General features: G+C 38.2%; 1 protein-coding gene across 1 annotated transcript; it reads left to right on the top strand.

Annotated features, from left to right (window-relative positions):
- Positions 1-1341: 1341 nt before the first annotated feature.
- Positions 1342-21848, top strand: DNaseII (deoxyribonuclease II). The gene is made up of 8 exons (XM_071685121.1): positions 1342-1543; positions 3576-3674; positions 5063-5210; positions 6095-6329; positions 7443-7640; positions 9751-9856; positions 11372-11504; positions 15407-21848. The coding sequence occupies exons 1-8, from the start codon at positions 1401-1403 to the stop codon at positions 15515-15517; spliced, it is 1173 nt and encodes a 390-aa protein (XP_071541222.1). The 5' UTR covers positions 1342-1400; the 3' UTR covers positions 15518-21848.
- The last annotated feature ends 1710 nt before the right edge of the window (positions 21849-23558 follow it).

The raw sequence follows: 23558 nt of genomic DNA, 5'->3' as shown, positions 1-23558 counted from the left end.
TGTAGTGATAGGCGTCTGTTCTCTTGACTGGTTTGTCTCAGAGGCCATTTAAGGTGAGAGTTATCTGCTTGGTATTATGGACCTCAAGTAACAAAATCCTTTTCATCCATAACTCAAGACGTCTTTAAAGGAGTCTCCTGCCGCCTCTACACATGACTTATTCTCAATTGAAGACTTTACCGGCTTTTTAGTTCTGAATTCTCTGTCTGCCATTAGACTTTTGACTTCCTGAAGCTCTATTTGTTGAGGAGAGATTAATGTCAAGTATATTGTCAAGAATTAAGTTTTTTCCTCGCAAAATGATGTCTTATTTGGTGAGTCACCGAGGTGTTTACCACTGCCAAGTTCCTACGTTTACCCGCTTCATTTGAGAGCTTGACTCCCCCAGTTCCCTGACGTGAGTCGCAATCAGAATGGAACGAAAATCCAAAAAGTCTTGGTCAGTCTTTCCTCACTCATTCTCTCCATGTGACCAAACCATTTCAAAAAACTCTCTTCTGCTCTCTCAACCACGCTCTTTTTATTTCCACACATCTCTCTTACCCTTACGTTACTTACTCGATCAAACCACCTCACACCACACATTGTCCTCAAACATCTCATTTCCAGCACATCCATCCTCCTGCGCACAACTCTATCCATAGCCCACGCCTCGCAACCATACAACATTGTTGGAACCACTATTCCTTCAAACATACCCATTTTTGCTTTCCGAGATAATGTTCTCGACTTCCACACATTTTTCAAGGCTCCCAGAATTTTCGCCCCCTCCCCCACCCTATGATCCGCTTCCGCTTCCATGGTTCCATCCGCTGCCAGATCCACTCCCAGATAACTAAAACACTTCACTTCCTCCAGTTTTTCTCCATTCAAACTTACCTCTAAAATTGACTTGACCCTCAACCCTACTGTACCTAATAACCTTGCTCTTATTCACATTTACTCTTAACTTTCTTCTTTCACACACTTTACCAAACTCAGTCACCAGCTTCTGCAGTTTCTCACCCGAATCAGCCACCAGTGCTGTATCATCAGCGAACAACAACTGACTCACTTCCCAAGCTCTCTCATCCACAACAGACTTCATACTTGCCCCTCTTTCCAATACTGTTGCATTCACCTCCCTAACAACCCCATCCATAAACAAATTAAGCAACCATGGAGACATCATGCACTCTCAAGAAGCCCACCTTACTGTGTTCCGCATGGAGCACAACCCTCCATGCTGCAGGAGCTCCATTAAAGGGGTGCTAAGGCTACACAATCAAATAATAATTCAACAAACTCCATTAAAGAGGAGACCTGAAGCAGGAGTTCGAAGCTCGGAACCGAAGCGCCGAACCCGCCGGCCGAAGCTCCGGAAACTGGTTCACTCAGATGGCCCCTCCTGTGCTGTAAACATGGCCAACTGCTTGGCTACGGGAGTCTCTTTAGTCATATTTTTGGGGACATTTTGCATCTGGAATTGCATGACACGGGACGAGCCGCCGGACACGTCAAACTGGTATGGCTGCCGGGACCAGAAGGGAGATCCGGTGGACCTGTAAGTATTACAGTACTGTATTACAGCGGACGAAAAGTCCAACATTCGTGAGCGGATGCAATATGTCTCCCTGTATTGTATACGTTAAATATCATTTATAACGAAATTTAGGCAGTTTATGTAGATTTATTATCGCCAGCATGTTCAGCCTCATACCACTAGGGTCGTTACTCACCATCATAGTCACCGCAGTGGTCAGTCAATCATGTTTATTATACCCAGACTCACTATCATACTCGTGTCCTGTATGACTCAACATCATCTTTATCTCATCATTTATGGCTGAAATGGGGCGAAAAAACTGTCAAAAGCATATGATATATGCTTTTTCCATGTAGAAAATAGTCTAGAAATAATTAGATGACGAATATGGTATTTGCATGGCATAAGGCATTTGTAAAAGGCATCTTTATGCCAAGATTTCATGGACAGTGGCTGAGATATGGTCATGTCAGGGTGGAAATATGATTGTCCTTTTCATGTGCTTTAACTCCAATATGGTCAAAGAAATGGCTTATTTTTTTGGGTGTATTCTATTGGGTTGTGGATAGGCATCAGTATGTAGTATTTTGTCATAGTTTATTGTGACTTCAAGGAACAACAGTTCCTTTTTTGTATTAACATCATTAACTCCCAAGAAAATCAGAAATATAATTAACAAATGAACCATCCCCATTTTTTTATATTACTTTAGGTTACAACCCTGTGTAGGCAAGAAGAATGTTGGGTAGGCAAATGTAAATATGTATTGAACGGCGCCATATGCCTCCTAAGTTTCAAGTTGTACGGCATAACTGAAGGAAAGATTCTTTGTTATTCATTATTGGAAAGAAATATATGATTCAAACTGGTAATAAGGAGACACATGCAAAATCTTTTTAGGGAGACAGTTTGTACACCCTGCATGTATTGATTCATTTGATATATCCTCAGAGATGAAACCTTTGCATGAATATTGGAATTTTGTACTGCAATGAAAGGAAGTAATTTGGTAGCTGGTATATTAGTCTTTTAACTTAGTATATGTAGAAATTTAGACAAAATTTAAGGTTAACCTACATAATACGTGATTTGATAAGGCCCCATGTAACACTCTAAAGGTGACATAAGGAATATGTTACTTGATTTTCATTTCAAAAGTCAAAGTGATTGCAGTACTTGTGAATTCTTTTGTTTCTGCATGATACCAGAACTTGTTTACATTATGGATTTTTTATGACTTTGCATATCTGCTCCTTTTGGGTTAGGACAGGTCTCTTGTTAATTTTGATGTAACAAGGCTCTAGTTTATGGTTGCTGCTTTACTTGTTTGAATGAGGATGCATGTTCCTGACAGCGTTGATATTCCATACATGCATGACTAACAGTAACATCAAATCACCATAGTTTTGCTTGAAAGGCTGTAGTAGTGTGTTACAAAGTTTGTAACTTTAAGGCCACACAGTTTAACCTGTCATTTTATATTTAACTACAGGGAAAAGTGGGAATGCCTTTGAAGCACTTGGTGCATTTGAATGATTACAAAAAGTTTTGAAAAATTTGCTTAACCCCTCGTTTGAATGTGGTCCTTTTCCAGCCTAGTCTAAGATCATGATGGACCTAGGCCTGATAATCTCTAAGTATGGTTTCTCTCATTTACATTGTGACTTACCCCTCTTTGACTACAGTCTCTCTATATCCTCTTCTTTATTTTGTACCTTATCTAAATTCTGCCTGTTCGTTGGTGTACAGCTATCTTGAACCACCTGTGCCCTTTTAACTGTCATCCATTCCCTGGGTTACTATACAGGCGACAAATCACCTTTTTCAAGAGTGTATCATCGTCACTTGATGGAAAGGAGCAGAGTTTTGTCAAGGATCCTCTCTCAAATGGAGTCCAACATGTCTCTGCTCTTTAGTGGAGTGCAGGCTTAGAGCTGCAGAAGTCCTGTAAAGGGTTCCGGAGTTTTATGATGATATGTATATCATGAATACCTTATCTCGTGCTTATTGCGCATGCTGTGAATTGAGATATGTACTTTATTGTCTTCAGGTTTGTGGTGTATAAATTACCACATACTAAACATGAAGACTTTGGCCCACTGAAGAATGGAACTGCTTATATGTATCTCACCATTGAAACTGCAACCAGGTATGAAACTGAATTTGTAAACTGGTCGACCATTAATTTGAATATTCATTAGTTATTAGTTTGTAGTTTTTCTTTAGATTATGTTTTCATTTAGCATTACCTGATAGGATTTATACTTTTATATCATATTACTCATGGCTATGATGAAGACATTTGAGTTAATCCTTGTGAAAATTCATTAATATAATTGATAATAGGTAGCTAGTTAATGGACAGGTTATTATGTACAATGAAGTACAAAATATGGTGAGAAGTAGGGTTACCATTATGAATGACTTTATTGCCTCAGATATGAACTCACTGGTGCTGGTAAGTTACACCTAATCATCATTTGTGTTTATGAGTTTTGCTCATCGACATAATAGACTGCTTTTAGGCTCATATATTGGCATCATGTGACACCATGATGGAGGGCTGGGTCTCTGTCTAGTTTTCTCATTTCATAGAGTTATGGGTATGACAAACTTTTTAATATACAAGATCATTTAAGGTGATATTCACCAGCATGTTAATTTTTATAGTTTTTATGTTAGTTCTTTAGAAAATTTTATCCTTGAAAATTATATAATTTGATAGGCAGTGATTAGTAAACGACAAAGCATACGAAATGCCACACTCATCAGGTTGGTTGTTGCATGATTATGTCATGCCATTAAGAGGAAGATTTCATGATATAATTGAAAGCATACTTGCTTGATTTAAAGTTTGCACAGTATGATATTTGAATTTTGTAGGTTAGTATTTTACCCACTTTAATTACTCTGAGAATTGAGGAACAAAGGGTTTTGTTTTAAAGCTAAAGAGAACACCCTCTAGTTGTAGAAATGGTCTCTTGGAAAAGAGAATTTATGTATTAGCTTTTAGAATGATGCATATTCATAATCTTGTGGTAGACTGCTGCAGCAGTGTTTGCATTGTTTGTATGAAAAGTATAGAGGTGATTATCATCAGTCATAGGTATAGAATTCACATTAATAGAAAGTAAAAACTAAATAGCGTTTAGTCACCTTGTATTTATTATTGTCAGGGATCTCCCCAAAGAATGTAACACTGGTACTCCACCATCTCTTTCACCATCATGATAAATTTCAAAGGTAGCATTTACCATCTGAAAATTTATAGCGTTTGGCAGTTGAATGTGCATTTAGGTGGTCCATTTAATGCTATTTAATGTTTTAAGTTTCAGGAAATAGCTTACAAGGGTGTTTGAAAAATTTCATAATGCTTAAGCTTCCAGAGAAGGGGAGATCCCATGTGGATTTACCTTTCTCTGCATCACCGTATTAAAAAATTCTGGGGAGACCCCTGATCTTGTATAGTCTGTGCCCTTCTTTACCAGTAATAGCAATAGTGTAGAAGCTGTTCATAACAGTTTGCACGTTTTTAAGACTGCAGAGTGGTGGAGTTTCCAGTGTTTTCAGCGAGTATCACGATTCAGCCACTGTATGGGTGCTTAGCAACGTGAGCATTGGTAGCGAGTTCTCTATGCCTGCACAGACACTTAGAAGACTATATACAGATCAACAGTTGATGAAGGTAATTGCTTTGTTGTGCTGTTTGACATAATAAGGAAAGGGAGCTGGTTCAGTTTTGTAAGGCCCTTTTGGAAATGAACTCACTCCTAGAAAAAACAGTGAGGCAGCTCCTGCCTTTGTGTATTTACATATTTTTGCTATACAGTACTTAGTTTGAGTCCATCTCTTGAACTTTTCTTCTATCAAGCAGCTTTTAATCTTTTGTATGCTCTCAGCATTTAGAATTTCATTCGGTTCTTTACATTTCTCTTAACATTTTTTGCCTAAATTCATTTGTTGGCTTTAAACAGATAGCTGCAGCTTGTATCCCTCTGTGTGACATTCATATGAAGGCCTTTTTTCACTTTGCATACTTTTGGATTTAATTTCATCAACCATATGTCAGACCAGATATGTAGTGGAGTTCTCAGAGGGAACAGGCATCAGGGAAAAGGATACATAGAGTAAGTCATGTGTAGAAATGTCTGGTGTTTTGAATGTGGTTATGTGATAAGATTTGTTCTGTCATGATTTCAGAGTTCATGATTAAGATAATACAGAACTTGAAGAAATATAGTATTTTATCTGAATCTGGTTTAAAGTTTTAAGATATTTCTCAGCAAAAATGCAGCTATAACAGATTTATTAGAAGGCACAGAGATTTTGTTTTACCGAGAAAACATAAAACTGACAGGAAAAAATCAGGGAATTTAATATTTTTTTGCTGTTGGGACCCTGATGTTGTATCATATTCACTCAAAGTATAAAGCAGTTCTAAAGTGTACTCTTGATTGTACAAGCTACAGCATAATATTACATATTTTTTGTGGAGATATTTTTTTCATGTGATTTTTTTTCCAAACTGCTTTATTCACAATACATTTTTTTACATCTGCTCTACCACAGAATGCAGCGTACATTATGTACAATGATGAATTTCCAAATGGAACCAAGTCTATGACAAAAGGTCATACAAAGGGAGTGGTACTGATGACAGTAAATGGGGGATTTTGGTTGGTACATTCTGTACCCATGTATCCTCCACCCCCTGAGGATGGGTACTCGTATCCATCTTCAGCTCACCGTTATGGGCAGACCATGTTGTGTATCAGTCTTCCCCCTGACCAGTCTCATAACTTAGGTAAGCTTTTGTTGCACTTATCAAATAGAACTTCAGTAGGGTAATTACTAAAGACTGATGATAATAGGTAGTGAAATCACGAGGGCATTATGAATTGAGGATGATATATTGCTATCGAAGCGTTGTACTCTCAGTCACTATCAGTTGATATGTACTTGTTAGTTCTTAATATCATGGATATAACACTGTACTGAGCAAAAAGAAACTCTTAATGTTTGAGAAAATCCATGAAATTAATGAATAGGCATAATTCTAATAAGATTGTTTTCCCCTTCATGAAAAGCAAGGGTAGTAATTGGATTTAAGGGCAAGCAATGTCCTTTTTGTAATGTTTTAACCATTGTTTAGGTTACAGTTTTATTTTTATTTTTTCATTTTGATGCTCTTTTGAAAATGTATTTTTCCAGTTCTTATGTTTAGTCTTTTTACACTGTTTTTAACAAAAATTTCCTCGTTGATGGAGAAACTATTCAACAGAAACTGAAAGTAAAAACATGGTATTATTTAATATTACACCTCGTGATATTTAGGTAGAATGGTTTAGAAGTTCAATGAATTTTTGATCAGGGTAATTTTGAACTGTGAAAACTCACATGTGCTGGTTCTTTATACAATATATAACAAAGATAGGAAATATTATGGTTAGAAGATGAATATAAGGAATAGTGAAATGCTTTGGATATGTGTTTGGTGCTAAAAGATGCAGGAGATGATGTGTACATTATAAATCTAAGGCATTTGGGATTTAGAGGGTATAGTCACCTCCAGTTATATCCATAGAAGAATTTTGAATATTCCTATAATTTTAGAGTCAAAAAAATATGTGAGTAGTTTACAATATATTAAAAAGGGAGTACTGAAGAGTATTGGTAAATGGGCTGACTTGAAGTAAGTAGGCAGCTTATCCGTGTATTTTAGGCTCTGGTATCAGTGCATTTCACATGTCAGCCAGGTAGTGGGTGTGTGCAGGTAAGGCCATTATTCATTTGTTCCTAGTGTAATCTCACTGAAGTGGGAGAGGCAATTTGGTAGGGATGTGAAAAGAAAAGAAATTAAGTTGTTGGTTATTTGTTTTTAAAATCATCATTGTCATTTGTTCTTTTTGTATTTTAGGGAGGCAGTTGCTTCAAAACAATCCATTTATTTATGCGTCCAATATGCCTGATGCACTGGCTTCTAAATTCTCCATGTTACTGAAAGTGATGCAGGGAGAAAGGCCACAAGCTTCTCCCTGGTACCGCATCACACCACTGGTTTCTCAGGGTGGCAGAACTTTCACATCATTTGCCAAGTACAGGAACTACAAGCAAGGTATTCAGTTTTGAAATTCATTTCCCTGTTTCTTTTAATAGGTTTCATAGTTAGATTAAGTATAGTAACAAAAAAGGATGAATGATTTTGATTACTCATCCTTTTCTTGTAGGCTCAAGCTGTAGCCTCGGGTAAAGCATGAACAGAATGGTAGTTCTGTGGGAAGCACCTCTTTTAGTGTCATCATCCATGGAGTTTCACAGGCAGTGTTATACATCCCCTTTCGCTCGTTGAAAGTGTATATTTCTATTGGCGGTAGGAGTCAGATGCAGGACAGAGACAGGGGCAGAGGTTTTTCTGGCTTAGGACAAGGCTGGAGCTCTAGGAGTAGAGGCAGGGGACTCTCTTTTTGAGAACAAATATGGTGCTATTCCGTTAAGTCCTCTTGCCATTAACACTCGTAACATATAACTTAAATGTCCATCTTTTGAAACAATTAGCTTGCTTACACTGGACTGAGTGTACATCATGGACCTGAAAAATCGTGTAAACATTAGTTTTTGGACTTTTTATGGTTTGAGGTGTGCATCAACTTTTTCTCTGCATTATTTGGCCATACCATTCATCTTAGAGTTCAGCAGGCCCTCTTCCCTTCACATCATGTTATTTGTAAATATTGATGATCACCAGACTCTTTTTGTAATGATGATGTTGATTTAAGATTTTTGGCTTATATAGTATCACAGAGCAGTTATTTACAAACAAATGCATATACCAAACTAAATGTAAGACCAAGTGCAGCATCAGAAATTCATGGTTATCATAAACATTTACATGTTGGTTTACATGTTAGTAGTATACAGCCAAGCAAACTCATTTGGTAATGATAATGCTGAAATAAGATTTACTGTTGGTTGTATGTAATGTCATAAAGTAGTCATTTATGAACAGTTGCATGTAGAAAAACAACTTCAGACCAAAACAGTTGCAGAAATTGTTATCTTGAATATGTATGTGCTAGCAGTAGTATGCTCTACAGGTCGATTCTAGAGGTGATGTTGGATAGAAATTTATTCTTTGATGTATATAATATAACAAATAAAATACTGTTAGAGCTGTGAATAAGAATACAAAACCAAAAACACTTCACCACAGCTTAACAGTTAATGTATGAGAATATTATAAGAGTCTCTAAGTGCTTGCTGTTTATACGTTTCCCACCTCAGGGGTACTGGGAGAGCACAACCCTTCATATGTAAAAGTGCTAATCCTTTCAGGAATGCCACTGTACAATATGGCCATTATACAATTACTTCCTAGTTCTTGGGGGTAATGAAGTAATGATATTCCCACTTATCTCCTGTATGTTGTAAGAGGCAACTAAGAGGAGATGGAGTAGTGGCTGGAAACCATGCCTTCTTTGTATTATCACATTCGAAAAATAGTATTGGAAGAAAGAACCAAATGAGAATTCATCCTCAAAGGCTAGGGCTACGGTGTCTAAATGTGTGTGGATGAATCAAAGATGAGTAGGGAGAGGTATATTTGATGAAATGGACCTGCATTTTCTGATTCTGGATGAAACTGATTTCAAGGAAAAGTGGATAGAAAAGTTTAGGAAAATTTAGGGGCAAAGTCCAGGGTTAGTGTAAAGGGAAGAGAGAAAGCGGGTAGCACCTCTGATGAAGGAGAGTATAAGAAAGTGATTTCAAGATTGATGTGGGTCAGAACAGAAGCAAATTATGAGAGATGGCTGATTGCACCTGGTAATCAGAGGAATGATGAAGAAAGAGTTGCTTTTTGAGAGAAGCTGAATGAGTGCTTTGGGAATTTTGTTGCAGTGTGTCAAACCGTGGTGCAATTGGATCAGATGCAAGGCTGGTTGATGTGGAAGTTGGTGTAACTGGGTGATATAGGGTACCTAGTGTAAATGAAATTGGGGAGCAGCTTTTTGAGTTGCATTCCAAAACAGGATTAGTGATTGGCAATATTTAACCTGAAAAATAAGTGTAAATAAGTATATGTAGGGAATGGAGTTCCAGTTTGATGGGCATTATTTGATAGAGGGTTTGTTGAATGTGAACATATGAAAGGGGCAGTAGGTGGGAAAGCCTTTTTAAAGAATTAGTATTATAGATTTTTATGATAATATTTCATTGCTCTTGTCCAGACTTGTATAGTGGCCTAGTGGCTCCTACATTGGAGACAGACATTGCTGTGGAAAGCTGGAGGAATGGACCCAACCCTCTTCCATCGTCTTGTAACACTACACACAAGTATGTGATTTTTGGTACTAGATATGTATTTGTATAGTGTTATGTACACTGTTTTCAATCTTTTATATAGATATGCAGTAGATTCACAGTTATGCACATGATCTAAATATTTGCTGGTAACCACGTGTAAATAATGAAATTCTGGACTTGTGTTTCATTTTTTCTCATGGTAGCGATACTGTTTCCTGTGGGGCAGGTAGCACCAGGAATGGATGAAGGCAAACAAGTATGTCTGTGTATGTTATCCCTGAGGATAGGGGAGAAAGAATACTTCCCACATATTCCCTGCGTGTCGTAGCAGGTGACTAAAAGGGGAGGGAGCGGGGGGGGCTGGAAACCCTCCCCGCTCATTTTTTAATTTTCCAAAAGAAGGAACAGAGAAGGGGGCCAGGTGAGGATATTCCCTCAAAGCCCCAGTCCTCTGTTGTTAACGCTACCTCGCTAACGCGGGAAATGGCAAATAGTTTGAAAAGAAAAAAATAGTCTGTGTATGTATGTATATACTGATATGTATATGTATGTATATGTGCATATATAGGCATTTATGTATATATGTGTGTATGAGTGGATGAGCCATTCTTTGTTTGTTTCCTGGTGCTACCTTGTTGACATGGAAAACCGATTATGTATAATAATAATGAAGATATTGTTAATTTATTTATGATTACCCTGGGGATAGGGGAGAAAGAATACTTCCCACGTATTCCCTGCGTGTCGTAGAAGGCGACTAAAAGGGAAGGGAGCGGGGGCTGGAAATCCTCCCCTCTCATTTTTTTTTTTTTTTTTTTCAATTTTCCAAAAGAAGGAACAGAGAAGGGGGCCAGGTGAGGATATTCCCTCTAAGGCCCAGTCCTCTGTTCTTAACGCTACCTTGCTAATGCAGGAAATGGTGAATAGTATGAAAAAAAAAAAAAAATTTATGATTACCCTGGACCAATTTCTGTGAAAGAGTTCTGGTGTATCAAGACCTTTCTAATGGCTACTGCATCTCAAGTCTACATTATTTCCAGAAATAGGGAAAAATAGACTCCTTTGGTGTGAGAAGTTCTTTGATGAGACTGTACTCATGATGATACAGCCTTACCAAAGGTGACTTTATACTCTTCTTGAAACCTTGAGCAGACGGAATCCAGTAACATCGATACATGATAATGTTATTACCGTACAGACACACACACAGAACCCCTTAGATGGGGTCGTCCAGTTTCACATTACATTGCTTGCAGGAACAGGGTAGTTTGCGACTCCTTTGAAATGAGAAAGTCTACAATGATTGATAATATACATATTATCATAACATACATATGCTTCCTTTTAGGTTTGTTTATACCAACACTATATATGAATTGCTTCAATTAGATTTTTTTTCTGTTAAAAAAGGAATTGCATGTCTTTTTGATTAACAAAATATGTCTTGAGATCTTTTTAAGGGCTTTGTAATCTTGTCACCGTGCTTAAGAATGGTATCTTTATCTTGGACTGCAGTATTACAAATTTAACTTTACATTTGTACAGGGTAGAAAATATAGAGAGTTTGTCAGTACGGGCAGCATCCACCAACTTCTCCACACACCACGACCACAGCAAGTGGGTGGCAGCATTACAGCCAAACAAACCCTTTGTATGCATTGGTGATATCAACAGAATGGTATGTATCATTACTTATATGCTGCAAGAGCAAGGTATATGGTTGGATTGTAAGTGAAACTCATATGATTATGTAAGAATCAAGGTGCATTTAAGAAGACATGAGAGTTTTGTATTCAGCTTATATTGAATTTGATAAAGCTTCATGATAAAGGTAATGAAAAAGGACTTTCCAAAGTCCTGGTTCTGTAACTTATTGATTAGACCACTACTGAATCATTTTGTTAGGGAGGTGAATGCAAGAGTTTTGGAAAGAGGGGCAAGTATGAAGTCTTTTGGGGATGAGAGAGCTTGGGAAGTGAGTCAGTTGTTGTTCGCTGATGATACAGCGCTGGTGGCTGATTCATGTGAGAAACTGCAGAAGCTGGTGACTGAGTTTGGTAAAGTGTGTGAAAGAGGAAAGTTAAGAGTAAATGTGAGTAAGAGCAAGGTTATTAGGTACAGTAGGGTTGAGGGTCAAGTCAATTGGGAGGTAAGTTTGAATGGAGAAAAACTGGAGGAAGTAAAGTGTTTTAGATATCTGGGAGTGGATCTGGCAGTGGATGGAACCATGGAAGCGGAAGTGGATCATAGGGTGGGGGAGGGGGCGAAAATCCTGGGAGCCTTAAAGAATGTGTGGAAGTCGAGAACATTATCTCGGAAAGCAAAAATGGGTATGTTTGAAGGAATAGTGGTTCTAACAATGTTGTATGGTTGCGAGGCGTGGGCTATGGGTAGAGTTGTGCGCAGGAGGGTGGATGTGCTGGAAATGAGATGTTTGAGGACAATGTGTGGAGTGAGGTGGTTTGATCGAGAAAGTAATGTAAGGGTAAGAGAGATTTGTGGAAATAAAAAGAGCGTGGTTGAGAGAGCAGAAGAGGGTGTTTTGAAATGGTTTGGGCACATGGAGAGAATGAGTGAGGAAAGATTGACCAATAGGATATATGTGTCGGAGGTGGAGGGAACGAGAAGTGGGAGACCAAATTAAAGGTGGAAAGATGGAGTGAAAAAGATTTTGAGTGATCGGGGCCTGAACATGCAGGAGGGTGAAAGGCGGGCAAGGAATAGAGTAAATTGGATCGATGTGGTATACCAGGGGTTGACGTACTGTCAGTGGATTGAATCAGGGCATGTGAAGCGTGTGGGGTAAAGCATGGAAAGTTGTGTGGGGCTTGGATGTGGAAAGGGAGCTGTGGTTTTGGGCATTATTGCATGACAGCTAGAGACTGAGTGTGAGCGAACGGGGCCTTTTGTTGTCTTTTCCTAGCGCTAACTCGCACATATGAGGGGGGAGGGGGATGGTATTCCGTGTGTGGCGAGGTGGCGATGGGAATGAATAAAGGCAGACAGTGTGAATTGTGTGCATGGGTATATATGTATGTGTCTGTGTGTGTATATATATGTGTACATTGAGATGTATAGGTATGTATATTTGCATGTGTGGACGTGTATGTATATACATGTGTATGGGGGTGGGTTGGGCCATTTCTTTCGTCCGTTTCCTTGCGCTACCTCGCAAACGCGGGAGACAGCGACAAAGCAATTTTTTTTTTTTTTTTTTTTTTTTTTCCGCTGTCTCCCACGTTTGCGAGGTAGCGCAAGGAAACAGACAAAAGAAATGGCCCAACCCACCCCCATACACATGTATATACATACACGTCCACACACGCAAATATACATACCTACACAGCTTTCCATGGTTTACCCCAGACGCTTCACTTGCCCTGATCCAATCCACTGACAGCACGTCAACCCCGGTATACCACATCGATCCAATTCACTCTATTCCTTGCCCTCCTTTCACCCTCCTGCATGTTCAGGCCCGATCACTCAAAATCTTTTTCACTCCATCTTTCCACCTCCAATTTGGTCTCCCACTTCTCCTCGTTCCCTCCACCTCCGACACATATATCCTCTTGGTCAATCTTCCTTACTCATTCTCTCCATGTGCCCAAACCATTTCAAAACACCCTCTTCTGCTCTCTCAACCACGCTCTTTTTATTTCCACACATCTCTCTTACCCTTACGTTACTTTCTCGATCAAACCACCTCACTCCACACATTGTCCTCAAACATCTCATTTCCAGCACATCCACCCTCCTGCGCACAACTCTACCCATAGCCCACGCCTCGCAACCATACAACATTGTTGGAACCACTATTCCTTCAAACATACCCATTTTTGCTTTCCGAGATAATGTTCTTGACTTCCACACATTCTTCAAGGCTCCCAGGATTTTCGCCCCCTTCCCCACCCTATGATCCACTTCCGCTTCCATGGTTCCATCTGCTGCCAGATCCACTCCCAGATATCTAAAACACTTTACTTCCTCCAGTTTTTCTCCATTCAAACTTACCTCCCAATTGACTTGACCCTCAATGCTACTGTACCTAATAACCTTGCTCTTATTCACATTTACTCTCAGCTTTCTTCTTTCACACACTTTACCAAACTCAGTCACCAGCTTCTGCAGTTTCTCACATGAATCAGCCACCAGAGCTGTATCATCAGCGAACAACAACTGACTTACTTCCCAAGCTCTCTCATCCACAACAGACTTCATACTTGCCCCTCTTTCCAAAACTCTTGCATTCACCTCCCTAACAACCCCATCCAAAAACAAATTAAACAACCATGGAGACATCACACACCCCTGCCGCAAACCTACATTCACTGAGAATCAATCACTTTCTTCTCTTCCTACATGTACACATGCCTTACATCCTCGATAAAAACTTTTCACTGCTTCTAACAACTTGCCTCCCACTCCATATGTTCTTAATACCTTCCACGGAGAATCTCTATCAACTCTATCATATGCCTTCTCCAGATCCATAAATGCTACATACAAATCCATTTGCTTTTCTAAGTATTTCTCACATACATTCTTCAAAGCAAACACCTGATCCACACATCCTCTACCACTTCTGAAACCACACTGCTCTTCCCCAATCTGATGCTCTGTACATGCCTTCACCTTCTCAATCAATACCCTCTCATATAATTTACCAGGAATACTCAACAAACTTATACCTCTGTAATTTGAGCACTCACTCTTATCCCCTTTGCTTTTGTACAATGGCACTATGCACGCATTCTGCCAATCCTCAGGCACCTCACCATGAGTCATACATACATTAAATAACCTTACCAACCAGTCAGTAATACAGTCACCCCCTTTTTTAATAAATTCCACTGCAATACCATCCAAACCTGCTGCCTTGCCGGCTTTCATCTTCCGCAAAGCTTTTACTACCTCTTTATGGAAATATCTCTTTTGTGAGAATAAATGTTGACATGAGCCATTTGAAAGAGCTGTAGCAGTGCATGGAGAGTCACCATATTTAAGGAACATTACATGAGAATAAAGTCAGATGACTGGAGTGGACATGTTATTTGTGTGAAAAAACTATGTGTGAGTGATTTTGAATTGATATGGGAGTTCATCAGGGCTGTGTATTGTCACAAAATTGGTTCATTATTTATATGCAAGGGGTATTTCATGAGATGAATTTAGTCAGGTGATTATGGTGTAGGACTGAAATGTGGTGGAACAGAATGAAAGCTATCTCATTTAAATGTCTGATTTAGTATCCCACTATTTTCCCATACTTTAACATTAAATGACTATCCTTAAGACCAAAATCAGTATTGAAGAAAAAGGTGTTTGAATTATGACTGAATGTTTTTCTTTTTCATGGTGTCATTGGTGACAGCTCCCCAAGTCTTTTCACTAATTTCCATCATAACTAGTTTATTTAAGATGACAGAAAAATAGTTGTACAGTATGGTCAGTGGTAGATGGTGTGGATTTTTGTAAACTGAACCTTCCTGACTTATGCAGATAGGTATAACATAAGGAATATTATATTCAAGAGAAAATTATCACATCCCTAATTTTTTTCTCTCATTTTTTACACAGGAATCACAGCTTCACCGTGCAGGTGGGACTGTTTGCATATCAAACCTAAGTATTTGGCACAGATTCCATAATTTGGTACAGGCTATTGAGGCTTGTCCAAAATCGATTTAAGGATGCTGTATTTTTTATGTTAATTTTCCACAGAATTATTTGAAATTCATTTAAGCTCAGTATGACTGCTTACCAACTTGTCTGTGATGTCATCTTTGCTAACTTTTGTTTTTGTACAATTAGCAGAAAGATTTCTATGTATTGTCTTGATCACCGAAATTTTATTGGCTGATTTTAATCAGAAAATTTTGTATTTGTATTATTTATGAATACAATGTTAAAGATGATTTAATTCATATTTATGAATACCATGTTAAAGATAATTCAATGAAGATATTATGATGTTTATTAGGTGCAGATGAATTTATATTTTGCTTTTTATTTTTAATTTACTCAGCAAAAGATACAAGAAATAATTGATTTCTTGTACCTTACATAGTTATGTGTTCATTTTACTCATTCTCATTAATGAAAATTTCCATTTTCAAGTATTATCTCAAGATTTTATGTATGTTTACATATATGAAGCACACACTCTGTAGATTGGTGTCTGTAAATATGGAACATTGTCGTAGGGCAAGCAAAACATAGTGGTAAGAGAGAATGAAAGTGCTTGTGTGAAATAGGTGGAAATGAGGCTGAAAGAAATCAGACATAGTAACAGTTGTGTATGTAGGAAAGATGGGACTGATTATTCTTAGCAGATGAACAGTAACAAAACAGTTAGAAGCTCTGCTGATAAACATAAGGTTGTGATTGTATCCCATTTATGCCTGCCTCAGATTCCCCCCTCCCCCAACCATTTCACCCAGCTGCAATTAGACACCCTGTTCATGTGACCAGAGAAGTCAAAAGTGGTTGGATTTAGTACTAGTCAGATTAATCTTTTATGTGCCATAGGTTAAGAAGATGTTGTGCTATGTCGATAGCAGTCCAGAAATTTAATTCTGGCTTAGTGAATCTGCCACATGAAGGTGGGAAGTGTTGTACCAAAGAAATTTCTACATATTCTTGACATTTTGTTTGGAGTTCATATATTATTCTATCTGCCTATCTATATTTATCTATCTATCTACCTATGTTATTATTGTTTTTATTATATACCTAATCGCTGTTTCCCATGTCAGTGAGGTAGCGCAAGGAAACAGATGAAGAATGGTCCATCCACTCGTATACACATATATATATATATATTGTTATACTTAGGCGCTGTCTCCCACGTTAGTGAGGTAGCGCAAGGAAACAGGTGAAAGAATGGCCCAACCCACCCACATACACATGCATATACATAAACGCCCACACATGCATATATACATACCTATACATTTCAACATATACGTACATATACATGCTCAGACATATCCATATATTTTTTTTTTTTTTTTTGCTTTGTCGCTGTCTCCCGCGCTTGCGAGGTAGCGCAAGGAAACAGACGAAAGAAATGGCCCAACCCACCCCCATACACATGTATATACATACGTCCACACACGCAAATATACATACCTACACAGCTTTCCATGGTTTACCCCAGATGCTTCACATGCCCTGATTCAATCCACTGACAGCATGTCAACCCCGGTATACCACATCAATCCAATTCACTCTATTCCTTGCCCTCCTTTCACCCTCCTGCATGTTCAGGCCCCGATCACACAAAATCTTTTTCACTCCATCTTTCCACCTCCAATTTGGTCTCCCACTTCTCCTCGTTCCCTCCACCTCCGACACATATATCCTCTTGGTCAATCTTTCCTCACTCATTCTCTCCATGTGCCCAAACCATTTCAAAACACCCTCTTCTGCTCTCTCAACCGTGCTCTTTTTATTTCCACACATCTCTCTTACCCTTACGTTACTTACTCGATCAAACCACCTCACACCACACATTGTCCTCAAACATCTCATTTCCAGCACATCCATCCTCCTGCGCACAACTCTATCCATAGCCCACGCCTCGCAACCATACAACATTGTTGGAACCACTATTCCTTCAAACATACCCATTTTTGCTTTCCGAGATAATGTTCTCGACTTCCACACATTCTTTAAGGCTCCCAGGATTTTCGCCCCCTCCCCCACCCTATGATCCACTTCCACTTCCATGGTTCCATCCGCTGCCAGATCCACTCCCAGATATCTAAAACACTTTACTTCCTCCAGTTTTTCTCCATTCAAACTTACCTCCCAATTGACTTGACCCTCAACCCTACTGTACCTAATTACCTTGCTCTTATTCACATTTACTCTTAACTTTCTTCTTTCACACACTTTACCAGACTCAGTCACCAGCTTCTGCAGTTTCTCACATGAATCAGCCACCAGCGCTGTATCATCAGCGAACAACAACTGACTCACTTCCCAAGCTCTCTCATCCCCAACAGACTTCATACTTGCCCCTCTTTCCAAAGCTCTTGCATTCACCTCCCTAACAACCCCATCCATAAACAAATTAAACAACCATGGAGACATCACACACCCCTGCCGCAAACCTACATTCACTGAGAACCAATCACTTTCCTCTCTTCCTACACGTACACATGCCTTACATCCACAATCAAAACTTTTCACTGCTTCTAACAACTTGCCTTCCACACCATATATTCTTAATACCTTCCACAGAGCATCTCTATCAACTGTATCATATGCCCTCTCCAGATCCATAAATGCTACATACAAATCCATTTGCTTTTCTAAGTATTTCTCACATACATTCTTCAAAGCAAACACCTGATCCACACATCCTCTACCACTTCTGAAACCACACTGCTCTTCCCCAATCTGATGCTCTGTACATGCCTTCACCCTCTCAATCAATACCCTCCCATATAATTTACCAGGAATACTTGCTGCCTTCTCCATTCCCATCGCAACCCCACCGCACATGAAACAGCACCCCACTCCCCCTGCGTGTGCACGAGGTAGCGCTAGGAAGAGACGACAAAGGCCACATTTGTTCACACTCAGTCTCTAGCTGACATGTGTAATGCACCGAAACCACAGCTCCCTTTTCACATCCAGGCCCTACAAAACTTTCCATTGTTTACCCTAGACACTTCACATTCCGTGGTTCACTCCATTGACAGCACGTCGACTCCAGTATACCAAATCATTCCAGTTCACTTGATTTCTTGCATGCCTTTCACCCTCCTGTATGTTCAGGCCCCGATCGCTCAAAATCTTTTTCACTCCATCCTTCCACCTGTAATTTGGACTCCCACTTCTCCCTGATCCCTCCACCTCTGACACGTATATTCCCTGGGTATGGGGAGAAATAATACTGCCCACATATTCCCTGTGTGTTGTAGAGGGCCACTAAAAGGGGTGGAAGCAAGGGACTGGAAATCCTCCCCTCCTGTTTTACTTTTCCAAAGAAGGAACAGAGAAGGAGGCCGAGTGAGATTTTTTCTTCTTAGGCTTAGTCATCTGTCCTTGACACTACCTCGCTATGTGGAAAAAGGCAAATATGTATGGAAAATAGAATATATATATATATAAAATGTTTGTAAGATATGAGTGTTCCTGTACTTCACCTGCATGTGGTTACACTGCAAGTGAGAAAGCATCTTTGTTGAGGCTGTATCATTGTCGTTGTATGGAAAGTAGTAAAGCCTCATTGAAGATCTTTCTCCAAAGGAGTCCAGTGTTTCCTTGTTCTACATGGAGCACAGCCTCAAAGCTGCAGGAGTGCCATAAAAGAGGTTCCAGGGTTGTATGATGAAATATGATATAATGAACATTGGTATAAATGTTCTTATTCAGAAGTATTCCAGTCTTGTAACCTTTTCTCTACCTAAAGGAGGTAATGTTAGTGTTATAAGGTGTTTTTGATAGCCATGAAGAATTTGATGCATAAAGATTTAAGTATTAAATCAAGATTAAAGGTTTATTATTCCAGTGTATTTGAATGCCTTTAGTATTAATCAATTCCACATTACTTTATATGTAATTTGTCTATAGCATAGGGATGTGGAATTTGATCATTTTGAGTAATTGCAGTTCCAGATATGATACCATTAAGTTTCCTGCCAGTTGTTCATAGATGGTTACGTTTTGTGATATTTTGATTGTATTAACATGAGATGTCTGATTACTTTTATAAAGATTAAGATTTTATGGTAGTTGAATTGATCATGTTTGTGATGTTTTTCTGATGACAATTTTGGCATTTACAATATAGGCCACATATTACTTTTGCATATTTTTTGTACTTTGATGAATTGACATGTCCATTGATTACATGAATTATGTATTTTGGATAAGCCAATTTGACTGAATTTGTAAAACATGATAAGTATTTTGATATAAGTAATTTTATCATGTATTTTGCCCAGTTTTGAATTTCACCTGATGCAATTAAGTTTTCATGATAGAGATTAAATGTTTCATGGTTGGAGATGTTGGTGAAAAGGAAATATTTAGCAGGTTTGAGTAAATGACTATTGTCCATTAATGCTTTCACATTAGTCTATATACAAAGCTACTGTTCCTCCAGCCCCTATGCATGACACAGGAAAGTAGTGTTTAGATTGGGAATAAGTTTTCTTCTTTTTTAGTGCAGTATATATGAGCTGGTATTTCCAGACTCCGCCTGCATTATGTTAAACTGCAAGTGAGAAGCCACTGCTTGCAGAGAGAAAAGAGAACATTATAAACAGGGACCTTTGTGCCTCAGAGGAAACGTGCTCCCACATGGATCACAGCCTTGAAGCTGCATGAATCTCATAGAAGGGTTGCTGGGATTCCATAGTAGTAATCACCATCATATGAGCTGGAGGAACTAGGACATGCCTTCCAGCTACCCTTATCTTTTGTATATGGTCTTGGATTTTGAAAAGGGATTATGAAAATTTATTATATATTAAGTAGTTTGTACAATTGGTGGAGTGCGATCATAAGGGATTTTTTGTTGTCGTTGCTGAGATGGCATGGGCGATGGAATGCCTAAATATGGCTGTCTCATATGTGCTACACATATGTATGGCTATGTATCACAACCTAATCAAGGTACCTTTTTATCAACCTGCTATGATTGGAGGATGAATTGCTAGTTTTTTTCCCATTAGACTCGCGTTTGGTCTGATCGAAACAGAGTTTCTCGCTAGTACAGACTTCTGTCTGTGACACAAAGCAAGTTTTTCTTATCAAAACAACTTTACTCATTAGAATAGTGTATTGAGTAAGATTGATTTTGTTATTCTTGTGTACTACGTTTTATAATGCAGTTTTATTAGGAATCACTTTAAGTTTACTCATATGGCACCTTGAATGGTATCCTTCCATCAGTATCACGTCTCATTTAGTTATCTGCATTTAAGACAGGAAAATTATATCATTTATGCATTTATTCAAAGAATATTTAAGAAATCATTGGAAGGATGTTGAGGTTATGACAGCTGAGAAATATTTACTCTAATCAACCAAAATTTTTCGATTTTCGGATGTCAATTCAGCTTTCTTATAGCAGCCATCAACCATGAAGTTTGGTTAAGCTTGTCATTGTGGCATATTAATTTCCCAGCTCATATGATTTTGTACAGTGAAGTGATTTTGCCATATGCCCTCTTTGCTCCTGCTGAATTAGATTTTGGAACAGCCAAGTGATTATTTGCAGTGACCCTTTGAGGTATGGCATTGATAAGATAGTTGAAGGTGTATGTCTGAATAAGTGAGCTCTGAAATAAGGTGAAATTTATTTGTTTGATGCTTGATCAGCTTTGACAGGTCCATTGGGCATTTTTGTCCTGTGGGCTACATCTGAAAGTCATTAGGAGTTATGATCATCTCATACTCACAATAAAGGAAATGATTTTTGTTTATCAAAATGTATGTAAATCAAGGTATGTAAATTCAAATTGAGGGTGACAGTTGATGTTGTCATGTTATTATATATTTTGAAGTGTAGTTTTATAATCTTGGAAGTTTTGTTTATTGAAGGTGGCCTTTTATGGTAGTTGATGATTTGTCTGAGTGGATGTAGACATGTATACATATTGTGTTCAAAACACAAGTAGTGATATAAGAATCCTCCCAAAGCTATATGATCTCAGTAAGGCATACTGTTTATGTACATACAGATTAGATACACTTCTCAGGGTTATTCTGGAGAAAGACACAACGACCATAATACACAGTAAGTAATCCCAGGTCTTCACATCTCATTTTAGGACTATGACATTAGAGATTATGATATTTACTGATATTGTCTGTAGATTTATTCTAAATGTGTAACTAAGAAAATGTATGTGTCATATGTGTATAGAGGATAGTATCATGAATCCCAACCAACATGGGATTTTGGTGTGAGAAAATGTCCGAGTTAAGTAAGTACCATGTTATTTCCATATTTAGTCTATTTGAGTTATCAGTTGATGATAAATTAATACTGTACAACTATTCAGAATTTTAATTTCCTTATACTGAAATGTAAGGTGTAATAATGTACACCCAATAAGTAGATTATATTTACCAGTGGTTTCAGTTGATTTAAGGAAATGAACACAATAAATCCTGTTGTCTCTGTAGGGTTGGTAACCATGAATGCAAGACACATTGCCTGTTTAACTTTTCACATAGCAACAGATTTTCCTTGAACTTATTTCTCCTGCCAAGTTGGTGGGGGGAAAGAGATTAAATGGAAAAGTGGTTTTTGAAATAGGCTGAACAGTCGCAGTTTGCCGTAGAGGGATTATGTGTATGAAGATTGACTTTTGCATAATATGAATAATATTTTCATTTCATCCTTTCTCACCTTAGTAGGGTAGTGTCATCACATTGCCTCCTTAACCCATGTGACTTTGACAGGGAATGCTTTTGCCCATTATATATTTATGACTGTCAACAAAAGATATGATGGCTCAACTTACATTTCTATGTGCATCAATAGTGGTGTCCCTCATGGGCCTGTCCTGCTACAAACTCTCGTATTTTTCTTAAAATCACTTGAACATTTACCAACAAAATATATATTTCTGACCTTATGATTATACTGCAACTCATGATGAACACCTAATCATTGTAAATACAGGGCTTGAAGAGATTCATATACCTCAAAATTATTCTCAGAGATGCTGGTAAACTTACAAACCAAGCTCTGTCTTCATAGACATAAATTGAATCATAGCTAGAAATATCCTATTGTTGTCTTAAAGATTTACCCTTTAAGGTCAAACACTTATACCTTATGAGTGCTTACCAGAGGCTATTTACCTTGTCTGCCTACTTCTCCCTGCTATATTAGAAAGAACCAGTGATTCCCTTACTAGGTGTATGTATAGATGCCATATTGCAACCCACAAGCACTAATCCTGAAGATATGCTGGGTTTAAATGGCTGTGGTATACCAATATTTAAAAAGCTTTACATCATGCCAAGGTTTGAATGTCTGTGATGCATTAGGTATACTTGGTTCTTGTTGTTTAAATGTCTCATAATTCTTATCAATATATATTTGGCTCTTCGCAGGAGACACCTTTTTTTTTAAACTTTAGAATGTCCTGAAAGGGTTAATCTTTATTATTGTTAGAGTCTAGCCTAATGATGAATAACAATGGCAGACCAACTAAATGTTCCAAATGTAGAGAAAAATGTATTTCAGTGGTCTGCAAAATCTCTCATATAGAGATGCAAAAAGAAAGTTACTTTATATATTGGTGACTGTACACTGAATATTCAGTTATGAACTTGATACTTTTTTCTTATTCATTTATTCTCTTGCATTATCTGTGTTACATCTCACCACAATTACTTCCGGAAAATTATTTTTTGGATGTGACTTTCCAGTGGCACAAACATAAATGCTGCTTAATTTCCCAAGCTCAACCTTTTCCCAACTTCCCTATTTAAACCTTACAATTTTTTTAATGCTTTACGATTTCATCACGTAACCCGTCTGATATGCTTGGTATCATCAGAATACCCATCCTGGAAACCCCACATTACTCAGGTAGCTAAGGCCGCCTGTGAATAGCTGGAAGTATAGTTCACATGCTGAAGATTGTTCTTTTCTCAATAATTACTCTGCTTGTATATTTGAATTATCCATTTGTGCATGGAGTACTACTTTCAAGTTTAGGATGGTTCTAGCTGTACATAAGCATTCGAC

The sequence above is a fragment of the Panulirus ornatus genome, chromosome 39, assembly GCF_036320965.1.
Source record: "Panulirus ornatus isolate Po-2019 chromosome 39, ASM3632096v1, whole genome shotgun sequence".
Taxonomy (NCBI): Eukaryota; Metazoa; Arthropoda; class Malacostraca; order Decapoda; family Palinuridae; genus Panulirus; species Panulirus ornatus.
Note: the sequence above shows the minus strand (reverse complement) of the source record. Positions and strands in the feature narration are given on the sequence as shown.